The following is a 15,514-nucleotide window of genomic DNA, read 5'->3' as shown; positions in this document are numbered from 1 at the left end:
GAAAGTTACCTTGCTTACCACAGGAAGTCTGAAGGAGCACCAGTAATGATACACGACTGAGCATCAACTGCATAGGTCACCCTTTGCGTGGAGATTTTATACTGTTGTAAGTTTAACTCCTTAGTGCTGCACTGAGCATCATTCAAGTGGAGGTGGCCATCATTCTCTGTCTTAGAGCCATCTGCAGTTTAATAGTCGGGTATATACAGTACTTGCACTCTGGTTCAATAAATGCACATGCAATTGATTTTTTAAGTATGAGGAGTCCTGCTGACTGGAAGTTATGCTTCAGGTTATCCCTGTCTGCAAGTGTGTGTACGATTGAGGCTGAAATTGTCTTCATCTACCTGAGGTGCAATGCATCGCCAAGTCATAAGATGGATATGCTGGATATGCTGGATGCTGTGGTGTTGTGCATTTGTTACTTCTCCTGATGGTTTTCATAAGACGTGGGAAACCGTGGATGCATTTTAGCGTTTAGGATTTCGGCTGCCTCTCTGACTGGCTGCAGCTCTCCTCAGTGGGTGAGGACTGGAGAGCTGCTGTGAAGGCTCCGTCAAAAACCCCCAGGTGATGGGGAGTATCTTCTGGTACTCCATATTCAAAGTGTAGAACAGGAGTCCAGCGCACCTCTTAGCACCACCCGCGGTTTACTCAAAGCAGCCACGCTTGTTGCAGATGTAATTCCAGTGATATGCCAGGGCAGGATTTGACCCTCCAATTTAATAGCCTCATGTGTATGCGAGTAATTAAAACTAGTAATGTAAAGTGAAGGAGTATGCTTATGAAATTAAAATTGCGATGGTCTTTATGGTGACGTGCTGTGATACCGTGTTAACATCTCTTGCAGTGTTTCATGCTTTTCTTTAAAATGCAGGCTTCTGAAGTTAGGCGACTGTGTGACAGTCCCAGCTTCTGGTGACAGAGCAGGGCTGTTTCTAACTTCTGTAGTTGCTGGAAAAGGTCATGAAAATGTTGCTTCTTCCTCTGCGACTCAAAACAGGGATGGAAAGAGACAGTTTTTTAAAAAGTAACATGAGCTTTCAAGCCAGCCGCGTGGCTGACTTTTGACTTTCTAAGTGCCTGGGGCTGGCAATAAAAGGATTAGGTGGTGCAGCAGCCATCTGGCTCTGAAAGCAGGAGGTGCTCCCTTGCAAATTAAGAGGCTGCCTTGTGAGAGAGACGTCCAGATTTTGCCTGGCTTTGGTCTATCCCCACTCCCATCCATGCATCTGCCTCCCCACCTCAGCGCACCAAAAATAGTTTTGTTCACAAGTCTTGCGAAGAACGTCACCTTTTAAGCCAATGAGTGTGGGTGGGGTAAAAGGACTAAAAGCAGGTGTAGTGTTGAAGAAAAACGATATATTGACCGTGTCTGCTTGTGGCACATATCAGCCTTGGGTTACGCAAGGTGAAAAGTGAATATGTATTTCCTCGGGATTTGTGTATGCATCCATTCCCTCCCTTTCCTGTTGGCTCCATCAGGCGCCTGCACAGGAGCAGGCAGGCAGATGAGTGCACAGACACTTGAAGGGCAGCTTTGCAAGGCTCTAGTTCCCTAACGCACCTGACTGCCCTAGGGTGGGCACGTATGGAAAACACTGTTGGCAATCCCAGTCATGACAGTATTGATACCTTTACTGTAAGCATTCATACCATGCGTTCAGTAAAATACAAAGATTTTGCTTGTGGTGTAGTTTACTGGTGGTGGCAAAATGCAAATGAGACACATCGCTAAGAAAAAAGAGGGAGTTTGCATCATTCGCAAAGGCCTTTTTCCCCCTTCTGGAACGTTAGTTTGTTATATGTGCTGGTATGGAAATAAATTGTTAAGTCACGTTTGTAACAGAGCCACTGACGTAACAACGGCCGGAGCGGCACAGTGGATGTAGCTCCTGAGTCTCCCTGGGATGCAAAGCTCCCGTCTCAGAGGGAGGGCAAAAGCAGCTGCTGGTGGTGGCTGAATTTCTCTGTAGCCCCCGTCCGCCTGCTCGGGCTGGATGAGGTCCTGCCGGCACGCAGCGCTAATTACCCCGGGCAGGGCAGGGCTCACCACGGTGACCAGACACTTTTTAAAACATGAATTGTTTTCATTTTTGTTCAGTGCTATTGACTGCAGAGGAAGGACTGGGCTGTGGTGTTTTTCCACATGAATTTTAGCCCCAGTACCAAAGGAAGGGGTTGGAAGGTCTTTCGCTGTTGGAGGAACGGTGAGTGCGGGCAAAGTGTTTGCCCGTGCGGCGCTGTGACAGCTGGGTGCAGAAGGGCTGCTGCACCTACAGAGAAGTCTCCCACCTCTGCTCCAGAAAAGACATTAATGAAAGGAAGAATAGCAATGTTTTGGTTTAGACATCTTGCCTTTTACAGGAGGGAGGTAGAAGCTTAATCTATCGATACTCTTGAACTTACCTAATTAATGAATCTGAGTTATCACTGGCACACAGTGTTTTGTTTTATGCCAAAGATGCTGATGGAAAAGTTTAGACTAGATATTTTTAATTAACTTTTGAGTCTGTGCTTTCCTGAAATTACTTTTGAAATGTTAAAATTTTGAGGAGTCATTTATTTGCTAAGTTGAACAAGAGGCATGATTAAAGCCAGTGAGTAAATACCAAGAGAGTCCTCTGATTTACAGTTGCTCAGGGCTTGATCTTGCTGTCATTTCTATCAGCTGAAGAACTTCAGATCTTCTATAAACCATTGACTCTATCTATGGGATCTTGGCTTCCAAACTTCTTGCAAAATACGAAGCACTGTGCTCCAGCCCTGCAGATGACTGCCGGATGGCCAACTGGTGTGTTTAAGTGGACTTTTGGGCTGATGAATTAAATGGTGTATTTACATGTGGTGGTATTTCGGTATCAGGGTTGCCAGCGTTTTGCAAGGTAGCAATTAGCACTACCTTGAATATTTCCAGGGATGGGGCATCTACAACTTCTCTGTCAACTATCTTGAGTAGTTTTGCGTGGCTGTGGCTGGTTTACCTCAAAGCGTGGTGAGAGCACAGGTGACTCAGGGACTCTGAGATGGGACGAGAGGATCCCCGAGGCTCCCAAGGGCAGGAATGTACTGATCGGTATTCACAGGTTTTCATGACTGAGTAGCTGGGGTTATCTGTTTTTTAAATAAAAAATGATGCTGAAAGAACTGTGTGCAAACTAAGGGAAGCTTATTTCAGATAAGCAGATTTTTTTTTTTTCTGTTTACAGATGAAAATATTTCTGCTGTTCAGAATAGCAGCAAACAGACATTCATTGAAATACAGCTTATTTAAGATTTGAGGTAGCATTGGCAAACTTCCATCTCTATCCATAGCAGATGAAGTGTTACTAGACTAAAAATTAGATCTTTTCTGACCTTCTGGTTTTGTTTTTTTCTAAAATTGTATCACGCTACTGTGTTTATGTATTTTCAACTTTTGGAATCATCTACAGGGACGGTAAATTCAGTTGCTAAAGAAACAAAATAATCAAGCTTGTAGCTGTTGACCTGTTAGCTGCCTGTGCATCTTTCTGATGTTTTTTCTGCACAGCAATGGCCTGCAAATATATGAGAAATGGAAAAAGATAGCTGATTGGATTGAATGGCTGTAAATGCTCTGTCTATGGAAATTATATTTTGTAATTACCCATGTATTCCCATCATTTTATGTTCTGTACTGCTGATGTCCTTTAAAACATTGTGTAGCTAATTTTTAGCCTTTGTGCATTTCAGATTCATATAATTTGCCCTTTTTTGTTTATTTCCCCTGACATCTCTAACCATTGCTATTAAAATCCTTGTTTTGAACCTGATCATTTTAGATGCCAGACCAGTTTGATCAGACAGTGGTGCTTAACCAGCTGCGCTATTCTGGGATGTTGGAAACAGTCAGGATTCGGAGGGCTGGCTTCCCGGTCCGGAGGCCCTTTCAAGACTTTTATAAAAGGTAAACACACTGACTTGAGCGCTTCAGATGTGAGTCACGAGTACCAAATCAACATTCCTGTGTTGAGGAATAAAGTGAAAAATCTAACAACAAAAAAGGTATATGGCAAAAATAGAACTTGTCTCTTGAATGAAGTAATAAATACTTTTTGGTTGCCAGGTATAAAGTCCTTATGAGAAACTTAACTCTGCCCGAAGATTTAAATGAGAAATGTGCCGTCCTACTTCGTCTGTATGACAACACAAGCACTGAATGGCAGCTTGGAAAAAATAAGGTAAAATAATCTGACTGTGCATATTGTGGGGCTGCTGCTTGTACAAAGCTGAGGGGACAGGATTTAGACTGCACAGCTGCAGAGAGGTAGTTGTAATGATAATTACTTTTGTCCTTAAAAGAAGCCACGCATGCCTGTTGGTGCTCTTGAAACCCTTATAGCAACAATTAATGGTTGTGCTGCGGAATTTGCTGTCTAAGGCCAACTTAGACACTGTCTTAGACACTGACTGGTGATTTCACTTACGGAGAAAGAGTCCGCTTGAATTTGCTGCCACTGCTTGCAAGTGATGGTGCTGGTGAGGATCAGAACTTAAAATGTGGTAGCTGGATTTTATCATTTTTAGAAGTATCAAGCATGTGAGGTAACACGTTTGTTCTGCAGAGAGCTCCACTTATACTAGTAAACCCACCTGCATGATACCTGCTCAGTGGCTGAAATCAGCGGGAGGAATTTCAGCCAGTGTTCATGTAGCAGAGTTGAGCTCTAAATGTGTTTGCCATCCTAGTCTGAGAGTCTTTTTCAGAGCTATATTAGACCTCGATACATGTCCTACCGGCCGACCTGAACTTTGCCAACAACTTTTTTCTTCCAAAAAAATTTCAAATTATTTTAATTAAAAGAATGGAATTTTATTTTAAGAAACAAAACAGTTCAGGTGGTTTTGCATGTTTGTTTTGCAAGTTTGATTCTGGACGACAGCTGTGTGCAGAGCTACCCTCCCTCTTGCGAATTTGTGCTCTTGGACTTAACAAATGATGTGAAAGTATTGTGTACTCAGGAGAAGATTCCCCATTGCAGGATCTGAGATATCCTAAATATTGAAAACGCCTGGCACAAAGTACTAGAGAGTGGATTACAAACATTAGGCCATCACTGCCAAGGATCATCCTCCAGGCCTCTGCAGATGGCTTTCTCTTCTTTTTTTGCTCTGGGTAACTCTTGTTGGCGCTCCCAGGGCTTCTGTCCTGGAGAGAGAACGAAAAACAGATCCAGAAGTAAAGTTTGCTGAATTATCTGTTACACTTGCGGTTTTCCTGTCAATTGTTAGAATTGTGAAAAAACTTTCTCATTACCATAAGGTAGCAAAAATATTTTGTAAAATCTGATTGATTTTTGTGTGAAATGCCTTTCCTCCTCATCCTCTTCTCCTCCCAACTGCATAGTTTTGAAGGGTTTCCTCCATTCCTCTCCACGCTTGAGGAGTCTCAGAGATGCTATTGGGAAAGTTGATTTAATCATTTTACAGTTATTGTAAGAGATAGAATCGGAAATATTCCGATGGCAGTTGAAGTCATCTTTCATCCCATGTTTGTAGACGATGGCTTAAAAATAATACAGTGATAACATTCACCCGCAGAGCTAGGCTGTGTTTCCTGTTATACTTTCAGATGTAGTGTATTAGCAATATTTATACACAGACCCCGGACAGTGCTTGGGCATGTTAGGGACATATATTTGTGAGAACCCGAAATTGTTTTACCCAGCTGCTCATCAGGACCTCGTCAGGAGCCAGAGCTCTGTTGTAACTTCGCATACTGGGGCCTGGGCTCACCCCCCTCCAGGAGCTGCCTGCACATTTGTACGAGTCTTCATAAATGGCTTATTGTAGAAGAGAACAAGAGGGCATTGGTTTCAGACTGAACACGGGATGGGGCACTATCCTGCCAATGTTATTTAAAAGGGGTAATAACAACATTGCGACGATTTAGCTTCAGCGTGAATTTTTCTTGTCTTTTACATCTCAAGCTGCAATGCACCTGCTCAGGAAAAGGCATTAGCCTGGGCTCAACATGTGCTTAACATCCATTTTTGTTCAGGAAGTAGCTGAATGCCTTTCTGAAGCAGAATTTCGGTGTGGTTTTAAAGCCAGTGTGTGTAGAGCAAAGAAAGATTGCCCCCTGGGTGAAAGAAAAGGCTTTTTCCACAAGTAAAAGCTTTGTATAGAAAGAGCTGCCCAGTGCAACTCGGATACTGGAATGCTGGGACTTTCTCTGGGACTTTTTATGTTCCTTAGTGTTGGGTAATTTGTGGTAAAATGTAGTCCCTTTCTAGCTATATTCAAAACTCACAACTGTGCCTCTCCTCAGGAGTGCTGCTGCTTTGGCTTTGATGGGCTTTTTTCCCCCTAAACACAGAGGGGAAAACTACCTTTTTTTCCTACTTGAACACCCTCAAAAGTCCGTTGGGGTGTTTTTTTTGTGTGTGTTTTTTGTTTTTTTTCTACAGCAAGAAAAACCCAAAACACTACAAGGAAGCATTCCTGCTTTTAGACGTCTTTGCAGCCCTCCTCCCTTAGCAGAGCCTACGCTATCCATGCACTTTCCTCATCGCCACATTGTGGTGTGCAGCCTGGCTCTCATCGTCATCAGATTATCGAAGTGTCACTGAACTGGCTATTTCCAGCTGCCTGTGTCTTAGCCAGCAGCATGCCAGGCTGTTGCCACCTATAGCTGATACCGGCAGACTTAGCCATCAAAAAGGAAGAGCTGAGAAGACCTGGAAAAAGCGCTGGCAGCAGACAGCTCACCGCTTTGAGCGTGCAGTACAGAGCAGACGTCAAGGCAGGTGGAAGAATGAAGCTGCGTCCCTCATGCCTCTGCTTGAGGCTGGGGAAGCAGTTTCATTCATTTAAGGCAAAATAAGCTGGGCTAGCTCAATATATGTCAATGCCGCGTGCTAAAGTTGCCTGTAAGAGGCACTAGGCAGCCCGGGCGAATGATGCAGGTTAGTGCTCGGATGAGAGCCCGGGGAGCGGTCTGCCTGCAGGAGGGCGGCCGGCTGCGGTGAGTGCCTGGGCCCAGCAGCTGCCTCCCCGTGTTACGACAGGAAAACACAGTCTAATCAACCCAAATGTGAAACCACTCTCATTTCTGCTTACTCCTGTGGGATTATAGAAATGTCATTTGAAGCAGTGAGGCTTGTAAGGGGTTGTGGAGCTTGATGTTACTGTGAAACAGCTAAATTATCGGTGTGGTTATTTCTGCCCCTCAAATCAGGAAGCTCAGGCTAAGTCCTGTAACTTGTTTGGCCTGTGTTACTCTTTGGTGGGAAAGGCTGTTTAATGAATCCAGTAATTATGTTGCTTTTGGAAAAACCCTGCTCCTAATTACAATTTCCATTACTGTAATCAGGCTCTTCCCACTGAAATCCAAAGTTAGAGGATCATCTGCAGGTATTTTCTTTTTAAGAGAGTACGTTTTGGTTTTTTCTTTTCTGTTGAGGAAATGGTAGGTTTGTCTTTGAATTCCAAGCTGAGGCTTGCTTCTCGGACTGACATTGGCAGCAGCCTGGCTGTCCTTTACATATGATGCTCTCTGCAAGTTGTTAAGCCAGAAGTTTTCTTGTCTAGGTGTTTCTGCGGGAGTCCTTGGAACACAAGTTGGAGAAACAGCGAGAGGTGGAAGTCACCAAGGCAGCAATGATTATCCGAGCGCACATCTTAGGTTATGCAGCCCGGTAAGTGACTAAATGAGAATATTAATAATTAAGCTTGGAATAAATGGGTGGGGTGTCATGGAGTTAAATCCTTCTGGCACAATTCTTAACTTTTCCTAGGGACCAGGCATCCAAGTCCTGTAAGTGGCTTTTGAAAATACCAGCTGGTATCTTTGCCAGACCCATGAATAAAACAAAATGGAGCTTGAATTGTTTTAATATAATGAATAGGACAGTATGGAAGTTTGGAGGTCAGCCAGTATCCCTATAATTGTATCACGGCATTAGATCCATGGTAGGAACTCTAGCTGGATGGCACCTAGTAGGACTGCTGCAAGTTACCAGCTGAGATTCAGCTTTATCTTTGCCTTGTCATGGTAAGAAAAGAGAAGGCAAGTAAAACTAATCAGTTTGGTTCTTAAAGAACCATGACATTTGGTAACTGATTAATGTTTCGCTTGTTTACCTGGCTTCATGCATTATGTATTAGGTGGAGTTGCTCATCCCATCTGTTTATTTCTCTGCTTTTTCTACAAATCAGTTGAGGACAGTTTAAGGAAACTTGTTTGCATAATGAGGTAATTTCTCTTCATTAGTCCTGTCCTTATATTCTGACCCATATGTTACTTAAAAACTATATTCCTTTTTTAATGACAGAGCTATCCTGCTGTTCATGATCTTTCCTTTCAGAGATGTGGGATGACTATCTATGTATATTTTTTCTCTGCATGTGTGCACACACACAGAGCTGTCCTTTTAGCATTTCCTTGTCAGGAGCATAATAACATGTAAGACAAGTAATGTGCATTTCCTTAATGAAGACACAGACAGCACTGTCATAGAAATGAGACAATCTCTTTCCTCTCCTAGGGAGGAGAATGTGAACAACAATGGAGAAACAATCACAGAGCTAGAAATAATAAATTGTTTTACTACCATGGGCTCTTGCAGGTCACCATAGCAAGACCTCTCACGACTGCTCGTTAGTTCCTTGTTTCCTTAGAAATTTTTTTTTTTTCTCCCAGAAAGCAGTATAGAAAGGTTCTCTACTATGTGGTTGTGATACAGAAGAACTACAGAGCATTCTGCAGTAGGAAGAAGTTCCTGTGTCTGAAGAAAGCAGCCATAATCCTTCAGAAGCAGTGGCGAGGCCAGCTTGCTCGACGTGTTTACAGGGAGCGACTAGAGGAGAAGCGAAGACAAGAGGAGGAAAGAAGAAAAGAGGAGGAAGAAAGGTGCAAAATGCTGTTCACATCACTCTCCTGCCTGTGCCATATTAGGTTTTGCTCTGAATAGCCTTTGATTCAGGCTATTCTTGATCAAGTGATTTTGGAAACCTTTGCTTCTTCTGCTAAAAGATGCATGTAGCTATCATGGTAGTTTCATATTCACAAACACATCCTTGGTGACCTTATTTTTGGCTGTCTTTTCCATGTGGCAGATGATCTCTGTAAGTTGAGCTATTGCCCTAGCAAAGGTATGTGATGAGCTTATGTTGAGCTTGATATACTAACTTCTTTTCTTCCCTCACTTTTAGGGAAAGACAAAGGCAAGAAGCAGAACGTCTTGCCCAGCAGGTAAATGATATTCTTAATGCTTTCAGCCATCCTGTTTATTTGAGTTTCTTAACCCAGCCATTAAAGAAATAAAAGGCATCTGTGGCATTTAAACTAAACTTATTACAGGAGTTGGCAGATAAAGCCAAAAGAAACTTGATACAGTTGTTTGCATGGAAATTTCTTTCACCTCATGCTTCATTTAATTTCTGGCAAAGATTGAATTTTCTGCACGTACTTGAGCTTTCCAGTATCTGTGAGCAAATGTAATCATGCTTTCATTTTTTCTTTTTCTTTCCTTTTCTGTTCTTTCTGATGTAGGCATAAGGGTCCTTCTTTGAAATGAACAGCATGGTGGGAGCGTAGTGCTTTAGAAATAAATAAATTTTTAAAAGGAATCTTGCAGTGAGGGCCTTTATTTTATTTTATTTTTATTTTATTTTGAATGCAGGCTGAAGAAGAAAGAAAGAAGCAGGAACTGGCTGCCATTCAGAAAGCCCAGAAGGAGGCAGAGCTGAAGCAAGAGGTGGAGAAGCAGAAAGAAAGCAGGCAGGTGGAAGAAATCCTGCGTCTGGAAAAAGAAATTGAAGACCTGCAGCGTGTGAAGAAGCAGCAGGAGCTGTCCTTGACAGAGGCTTCATTACAGAGGCTGCAGCAGCTTCGAGATGAGGAACTCCGGCGGCTTGAGGATGAAGCATGTCGAGCAGCCCAGGAGTTCCTGGAGTCTCTGAACTTTGACGAGATTGATGAATGTGTCCGAAACATTGAGCGGTCTCTCTCTGTGGGCAACGGGTATCCTGCTGAGCTGACTGAACAGACTGGAAATGCCTGCAGTGAAAAGCCCAATTTTAACTTCAGCCAGCCATATCCTGAGGAGGAGGTAGACGAGGGCTTTGAAGCTGATGATGATGCATTTAAGGATTCGCCCAACCCAAGTGAGCATGGCCATTCTGATCAAAGGACCAGTGGCATCAGAACAAGCGATGATTCCTCAGAAGAGGATCCCTATATGAATGATACTGTGGTGCCAACAATTCCTGCTGCTGGCAACACCATGCTTATACCTCCTACCCATGATACAGTCAGTCTCCACAACTCTTCAAGTGGTGAATCCACATATTGCATGCCAGAAAATGTATCATGTAGACCGCCAAATTCTGTGGAACTTATTTCTCCCGATGGAGACTACGATTACGACCAGGACGATTATGAAGATGGTGCTATTACTTCTGGTAGCAGTGTGACCTTCTCTAATTCGCACAGTAGCCAATGGTCACCAGACTACCGATGCTCCGTGGGGACATACAATAGCTCTGGAGCATACCGATTTAGCTCTGAAGGAGCTCAGTCTTCTGTAAGTATCATTGTTTTTATTATCTAATAATTGATATGTGTGTTCTGATTTTTTCTTTTTTTTCACTCTGCAGCCATAGAGTCGCTGTAGCTGTACATACAAATGTCTGTGTTGTGTAGTTAGACTTGCTTAGACTGCATATGGACACAGTTGCCTGTTGCCATCTAGATGCCACTGGAGTGAGTGCATCAGAGTTAGAGGCAGCTCAGGTGCTGCTTGCAGTCCTAGGCTTATGCCAGGATATGGTTCCGTCAGTTTTAATGCAGAACTGCATGTTAGTTGGTGAGGAGCTCGGTGCGTGGCCTTGGATGCGATTCATAAGCAAAATTCTTCTATGTGTGTGTGTGTCTTTCAAGGGGAGGCACCAGACAGCATAGTGGGGAATTGATTTCAGTAAAAACAGATTCAGTTATGCGTGCAAGTTGCAACAGTATGGAATAAGCTGCTTGCAGAAGTCCCTGAAATGCCAGGTGTATTTTGAGATGACTTGGAGAGTAAATTTTGCATGATGGCAAATATTAGAATTAGCGAGGCAGACACTCATACTGAAGAGCTCTTTTTCAGTGCTGTTTAGTGAGTATGCTGTGGGCTTCACTCTGACATATATTTTTGGAAGAATATGATTTCCTCGACCACTCACAGAATACTTTTGTGAGACTACATGGCTGGGAAACTGAAGAAGTATTTCAGCAACACTGACTTATTTGGAAGGAAAATGTTAACGCTAAAATATCTATTACAGTTGAGGTAATGGAAACCAGTCAAAGAGCCATCACGGTTGTTGGGATAAGTTGACAGTTTTTCCCTAGAAGGAGAATGCTTTTAGCTGTCTCTGTTGAGGACTCCTTCCTGTTGCACAGCTCTGGGTGTGTGTCAGATACAGAACAGAAATTCTGATTATTTGGGGTGAGGGTGGAGGAAAGCTATTACCGCAGCTTGTGGAATATGTTTCTTTTCCAAGACTTCTCTAAACTCTTACCCACAGAACTTCAATGATGGAGGGAGGCAGCGCAAGGTGGCAAACCCTGACCATGCTCTTGCAAAGCGATAACTTTCCTGAGCAGCTACAAAGCTGTTTCATATGTTTCTTACATGACATTAGGGCTAGTGTGTAATCAAACAGTTCAGGCTGCAACTTACTACGATGTACTCTTTCCTTCGTTAGCTGCACGAAAACCAGCGAGGAATCATGTTCTTCCAATACATCATAAAATGTTTTAGCTGAAGGCTTCTAAACCAATTTTATCCAACCTCTTTCCTGAGAGATCATTTCACCTTCATTTCCGTTCTTCTGTAGTTTGAAGACAGTGAAGAAGATTTTGACTCCAGGTTTGATACAGATGATGAACTTTCCTACCGGAGGGATTCAGTCTATAGCTGTGTCAGCCTGCCCTACTTCCACAGCTTTCTGTACATGAAAGGTACTGGGTGAATCAGAATTCGCTAAATACACAAAATAACCAGAAATGTTTATTATACCTTGCACTCCAATTCCTGTAGAGTTAAGCTATTTTCTTATTTTTCAAAGGGTGATGGAAAAGTAACTTAACTTAATCTGAGCTGCTCTCAAATTAAGTTACTTGCAGTGTCTTATATCTAGTGGTGTTTTTCCCCTCTGCAAAGGAACATCAACATTTTGGGCTGCCTCTGCTTCATTTTACATCTTTGCTGGCTTGTAAACAATGGAATATCCAGTATAAGTAGAGCAAAATAACTCACAAAGTCAAATTGTACCAAATTTTGAGGGAAATGGATTCCTCCTCCCAAAACCTTGTAACATAGACAGCATTCTACATTGCAGGCCAGTTTTACTGACCTCAGTCGACTTTCATTTTGGATCCAAAAGACACAAGGAAGGGTATGTGTAGCAAAGGGGCATGAGAGACTCTGAAAGAATATACACAGGAGGTCTCTGGTTAAGATTCTTGGTTTTATCTTCTGATGATTGACAGTAAATTATAATCTAGATGAAACCTTGTATGATACCCATCACTGTAGCATAACTTACTTTCCTGGAATAGGAACAGTGATGAATGTGCGCACAGCTATGTTTGTGTGAAAATAATGCAGTCATCACTAGCATAGCTTTTGCTTTCTGACACAGTTATCAGTGAGTTTTTGTAGAATGAAAGGAGTCAATTGATTTGGTTAAGGTTTTTATGACTCTGATGTAACTACAGTGCAAGGTGTATTGTCTACCGTAACAAAACTCACAAGAAGTTTACACAGTATAGCCACACTTTGGTATGACTGAGCCCATGCTGGTATATTTCCTACTCTAAGTATAGCTTTTCCAGTTTTGAGTTGAACATTGTTACCTCCTAATAACCTGGAGAGACGAAAGAGTTTAACACCAAGCTTTTCTTAGATTATAGAGATACATTGGAAACAGTCTTGAAGATCTGATTCTCATATGCAATAAGACTTTTAAAGAATTTATTTATTATATATATGTTATATATAAGTATAGAAAATCATATATATGTTACGTATATGTTTTTGTTATCTAGAGATTTATTATAATTTATAATTTAAGGGTCTTTAGATTGCCAACAATATTGATGGCCTTAAGGATAGGCAAAAATGAGATCTTTGGTCTCTTGGCTTGCAGCAGAGACTCAGTTTAAGTACAGCATTGTTGGTCAGCATCTTCCAGCGTTGGTTTGGTCACAGCTTCTGTTTTATAATATAATTGTTTGTCTTAACTATGTATAAGCCCACATCTGTCTCTCTTGCCAGGTGGCTTAATAAACACATGGAAGCGACGCTGGTGTGTCCTGAAAGATGAGACCTTCCTGTGGTTTCGTTCCAAGCAGGAAGCACTTAAGCAGGGCTGGCTTCACAAAAAGGGAGGTGGATCGTCTACACTTTCCAGAAGGAACTGGAAGAAACGATGGTTTGTTCTCAGACAGTCCAGGTTGATGTACTTTGAAAATGACAGTGAAGAAAAGCTAAAGGGTGCCATTGATGTCCGAACAGCCAAGTATGTTTATATGTGTTATATGTTAGCCATAGTTCCTCCTAAATACTTCTTGGGGTTTAATCTGGGAAGATGTTGAGTGCCCTGCCTTCAAATTGTGTGAATGCAAGCATGAGAGTGTGTGTGATGAAGTTATTGAAAGCAAGTGTTGTCCTTACTTGGCTCTCTCTTAAGTCTACGGAGTGCTCCAGAGCTAAGACAGTGCCAAAAACTTCAGAAAACTGCTGCTATAATGAACCCATCTATGCTTTCTCCCAGACTAGAGGCCCTACTTAGTCTGTAATGATTCCCAAGGCAATTTGAGGCATGTTGCCAAGTCCATAGCTGCAGGCAAACCTAGAATGGAGAGGGTGGAATTAATAGGCCCTGAATATATTTAAGTTAGCATGGGTCAAAGCTGTATCTTCTGTATGCATTTATGATTTTTTTCATGTTTGAAGTAATTGTGATAGTGGTAGAAAAGTCTTTAAATGCGTATATTCATTTGAAAAGAATAGAATTACTAAACCTAACTGAATAACTTATGTCTTGCTAACTAAAGTTCCTTATGCCTTGAAATTCTATGCTTCCTGAACCATGCATCGAAAAAGTTTTCTAAGGGATAGTATTTTGCCTTCTAAACAGTCAGTATGCTTTATGAACTTATGCATTATCTAACTAACTTAAAAATTAGAGTGTGCTTACGTTGCTAGTCTCATTTCTGTACAGAAGTGTACCTAAACTTTCTTCCAAGGTAGAGAAAAATAGAAATGGTTGTAACACTTGATTCCACTCTGCTCCTTGTAATCTGCAACTATCCATTTTATTTTGTTAATTTAACAAAGTACTTGAACTAAATTGAAAGTTTAGATTAATCTTTCCTTTGGAAGTCCTGGCTTGAGCCTGATTTCAAGCAGGACAAAGTAGATAGTTTCAGTGAGCTTCCTGACTTGCTCTTGTAAAACTAATGGGCTGCTGGCTGTCAAATAAATCTCTGAATAGCGACTGACGTTCCCACCACAATTTTTTTTGTTGAAACTGAATTTGACTCTGTCTCATGTGTCACCACGTTGTTTCATGGGCTGTGCCCTGTACAAGTTCTTTGCTGAACATACCTTTAAAATTTTCAGGTAAAGGTTGTTGAACCTAACTTGAACTGTAGGTTCAATCAATGACTGTTTGTGTATAAAATAGCTAAAACAAAGGGTACTTGTATTTAAAGAGCTGTATGTCATGAGGAATAAGCAATAGCTTTTCTAGGTAACTTTAATATTCACTGAGTGCATTCCTAACATATCATGTGACTTACGTATTTCACCACTCCATATTAGGGACCCCCTTCAAATTAAATAAATCTTAGGCTGATTCACTTAAAACACAGAACAAGGAGGTATTCTGTTGGACACTCTTATTGGGAGGGAAGGGAGCCAAATTAAAACAGTACAGAATTACAGCTTTTTGGTTTAATAGTAGATAAATTGTCCTCATGAGTCGGATAAGCAGAGCTTGCATATATTGTTTATAGGATAGAGATTTGTGAGAATAGTATAGCTGATAAGGAAGTATAGCTAGTTAAGGATAATAAGCTTTGGACAAATACAGTAAAACAGCAAAAAGGAAATCAAGTTGATTTCTTAAGCTTCAGGAAAACCTGATGTAATACTTAAATTTCTCCTTAAAAATCTTGGGCTTTGTGGTTCATGATTGTTTAATATATTGATACTTAGATGTCCAAACTGCAAATGAGAAATATACAACTTTTCAGCAGATGAGTGCTCAGCTTTTTCTAGAAATCATGTTTGGAATTGCCTTTATGCTGACTCACAACCACACAGAATCACCAATCTAGGTTTTGTTTGCTTTTCGTTTTTGATCTTCAAGAGCTTTCTTTTTACCACTCCAAAAATTACTTGGGCATGCAATCAGTTCAGAAATATATCCATTTGTCAAATCAGTTATCCTTGCCTCTCTTGAGGTTTGATAATGCTTTCTCTTTAGTTCTTCT

The 15,514-nt window shown here is 41.6% G+C and overlaps 1 protein-coding gene across 1 annotated transcript in view; it reads left to right on the top strand.

Annotated features, from left to right (window-relative positions):
- MYO10 (myosin X) overlaps nt 1–15,514 on the top strand; it is a 173,475-nt gene that overhangs the window by 134,906 nt on the left and 23,055 nt on the right. Inside the window, exons 20-27 of the mRNA XM_087761123.1 lie at nt 3,804–3,928; nt 4,088–4,202; nt 7,555–7,661; nt 8,666–8,875; nt 9,178–9,217; nt 9,648–10,550; nt 11,848–11,971; nt 13,290–13,533. Of these exons, the coding sequence (XP_087617249.1) occupies nt 3,804–3,928; nt 4,088–4,202; nt 7,555–7,661; nt 8,666–8,875; nt 9,178–9,217; nt 9,648–10,550; nt 11,848–11,971; nt 13,290–13,533 (1,868 nt within the window). The remainder of the gene's footprint in view (nt 1–3,803; nt 3,929–4,087; nt 4,203–7,554; nt 7,662–8,665; nt 8,876–9,177; nt 9,218–9,647; nt 10,551–11,847; nt 11,972–13,289; nt 13,534–15,514) is intronic.

The sequence above is a fragment of the Nipponia nippon genome, unplaced genomic scaffold, assembly GCF_047370975.1.
Source record: "Nipponia nippon isolate SJK-2023a ecotype South Korea unplaced genomic scaffold, ASM4737097v1 scaffold_1, whole genome shotgun sequence".
Taxonomy (NCBI): Eukaryota; Metazoa; Chordata; class Aves; order Pelecaniformes; family Threskiornithidae; genus Nipponia; species Nipponia nippon.
The sequence above is the reverse complement of the archived record's forward strand: the minus strand, read 5'-3'. Positions and strand labels throughout refer to the sequence as shown.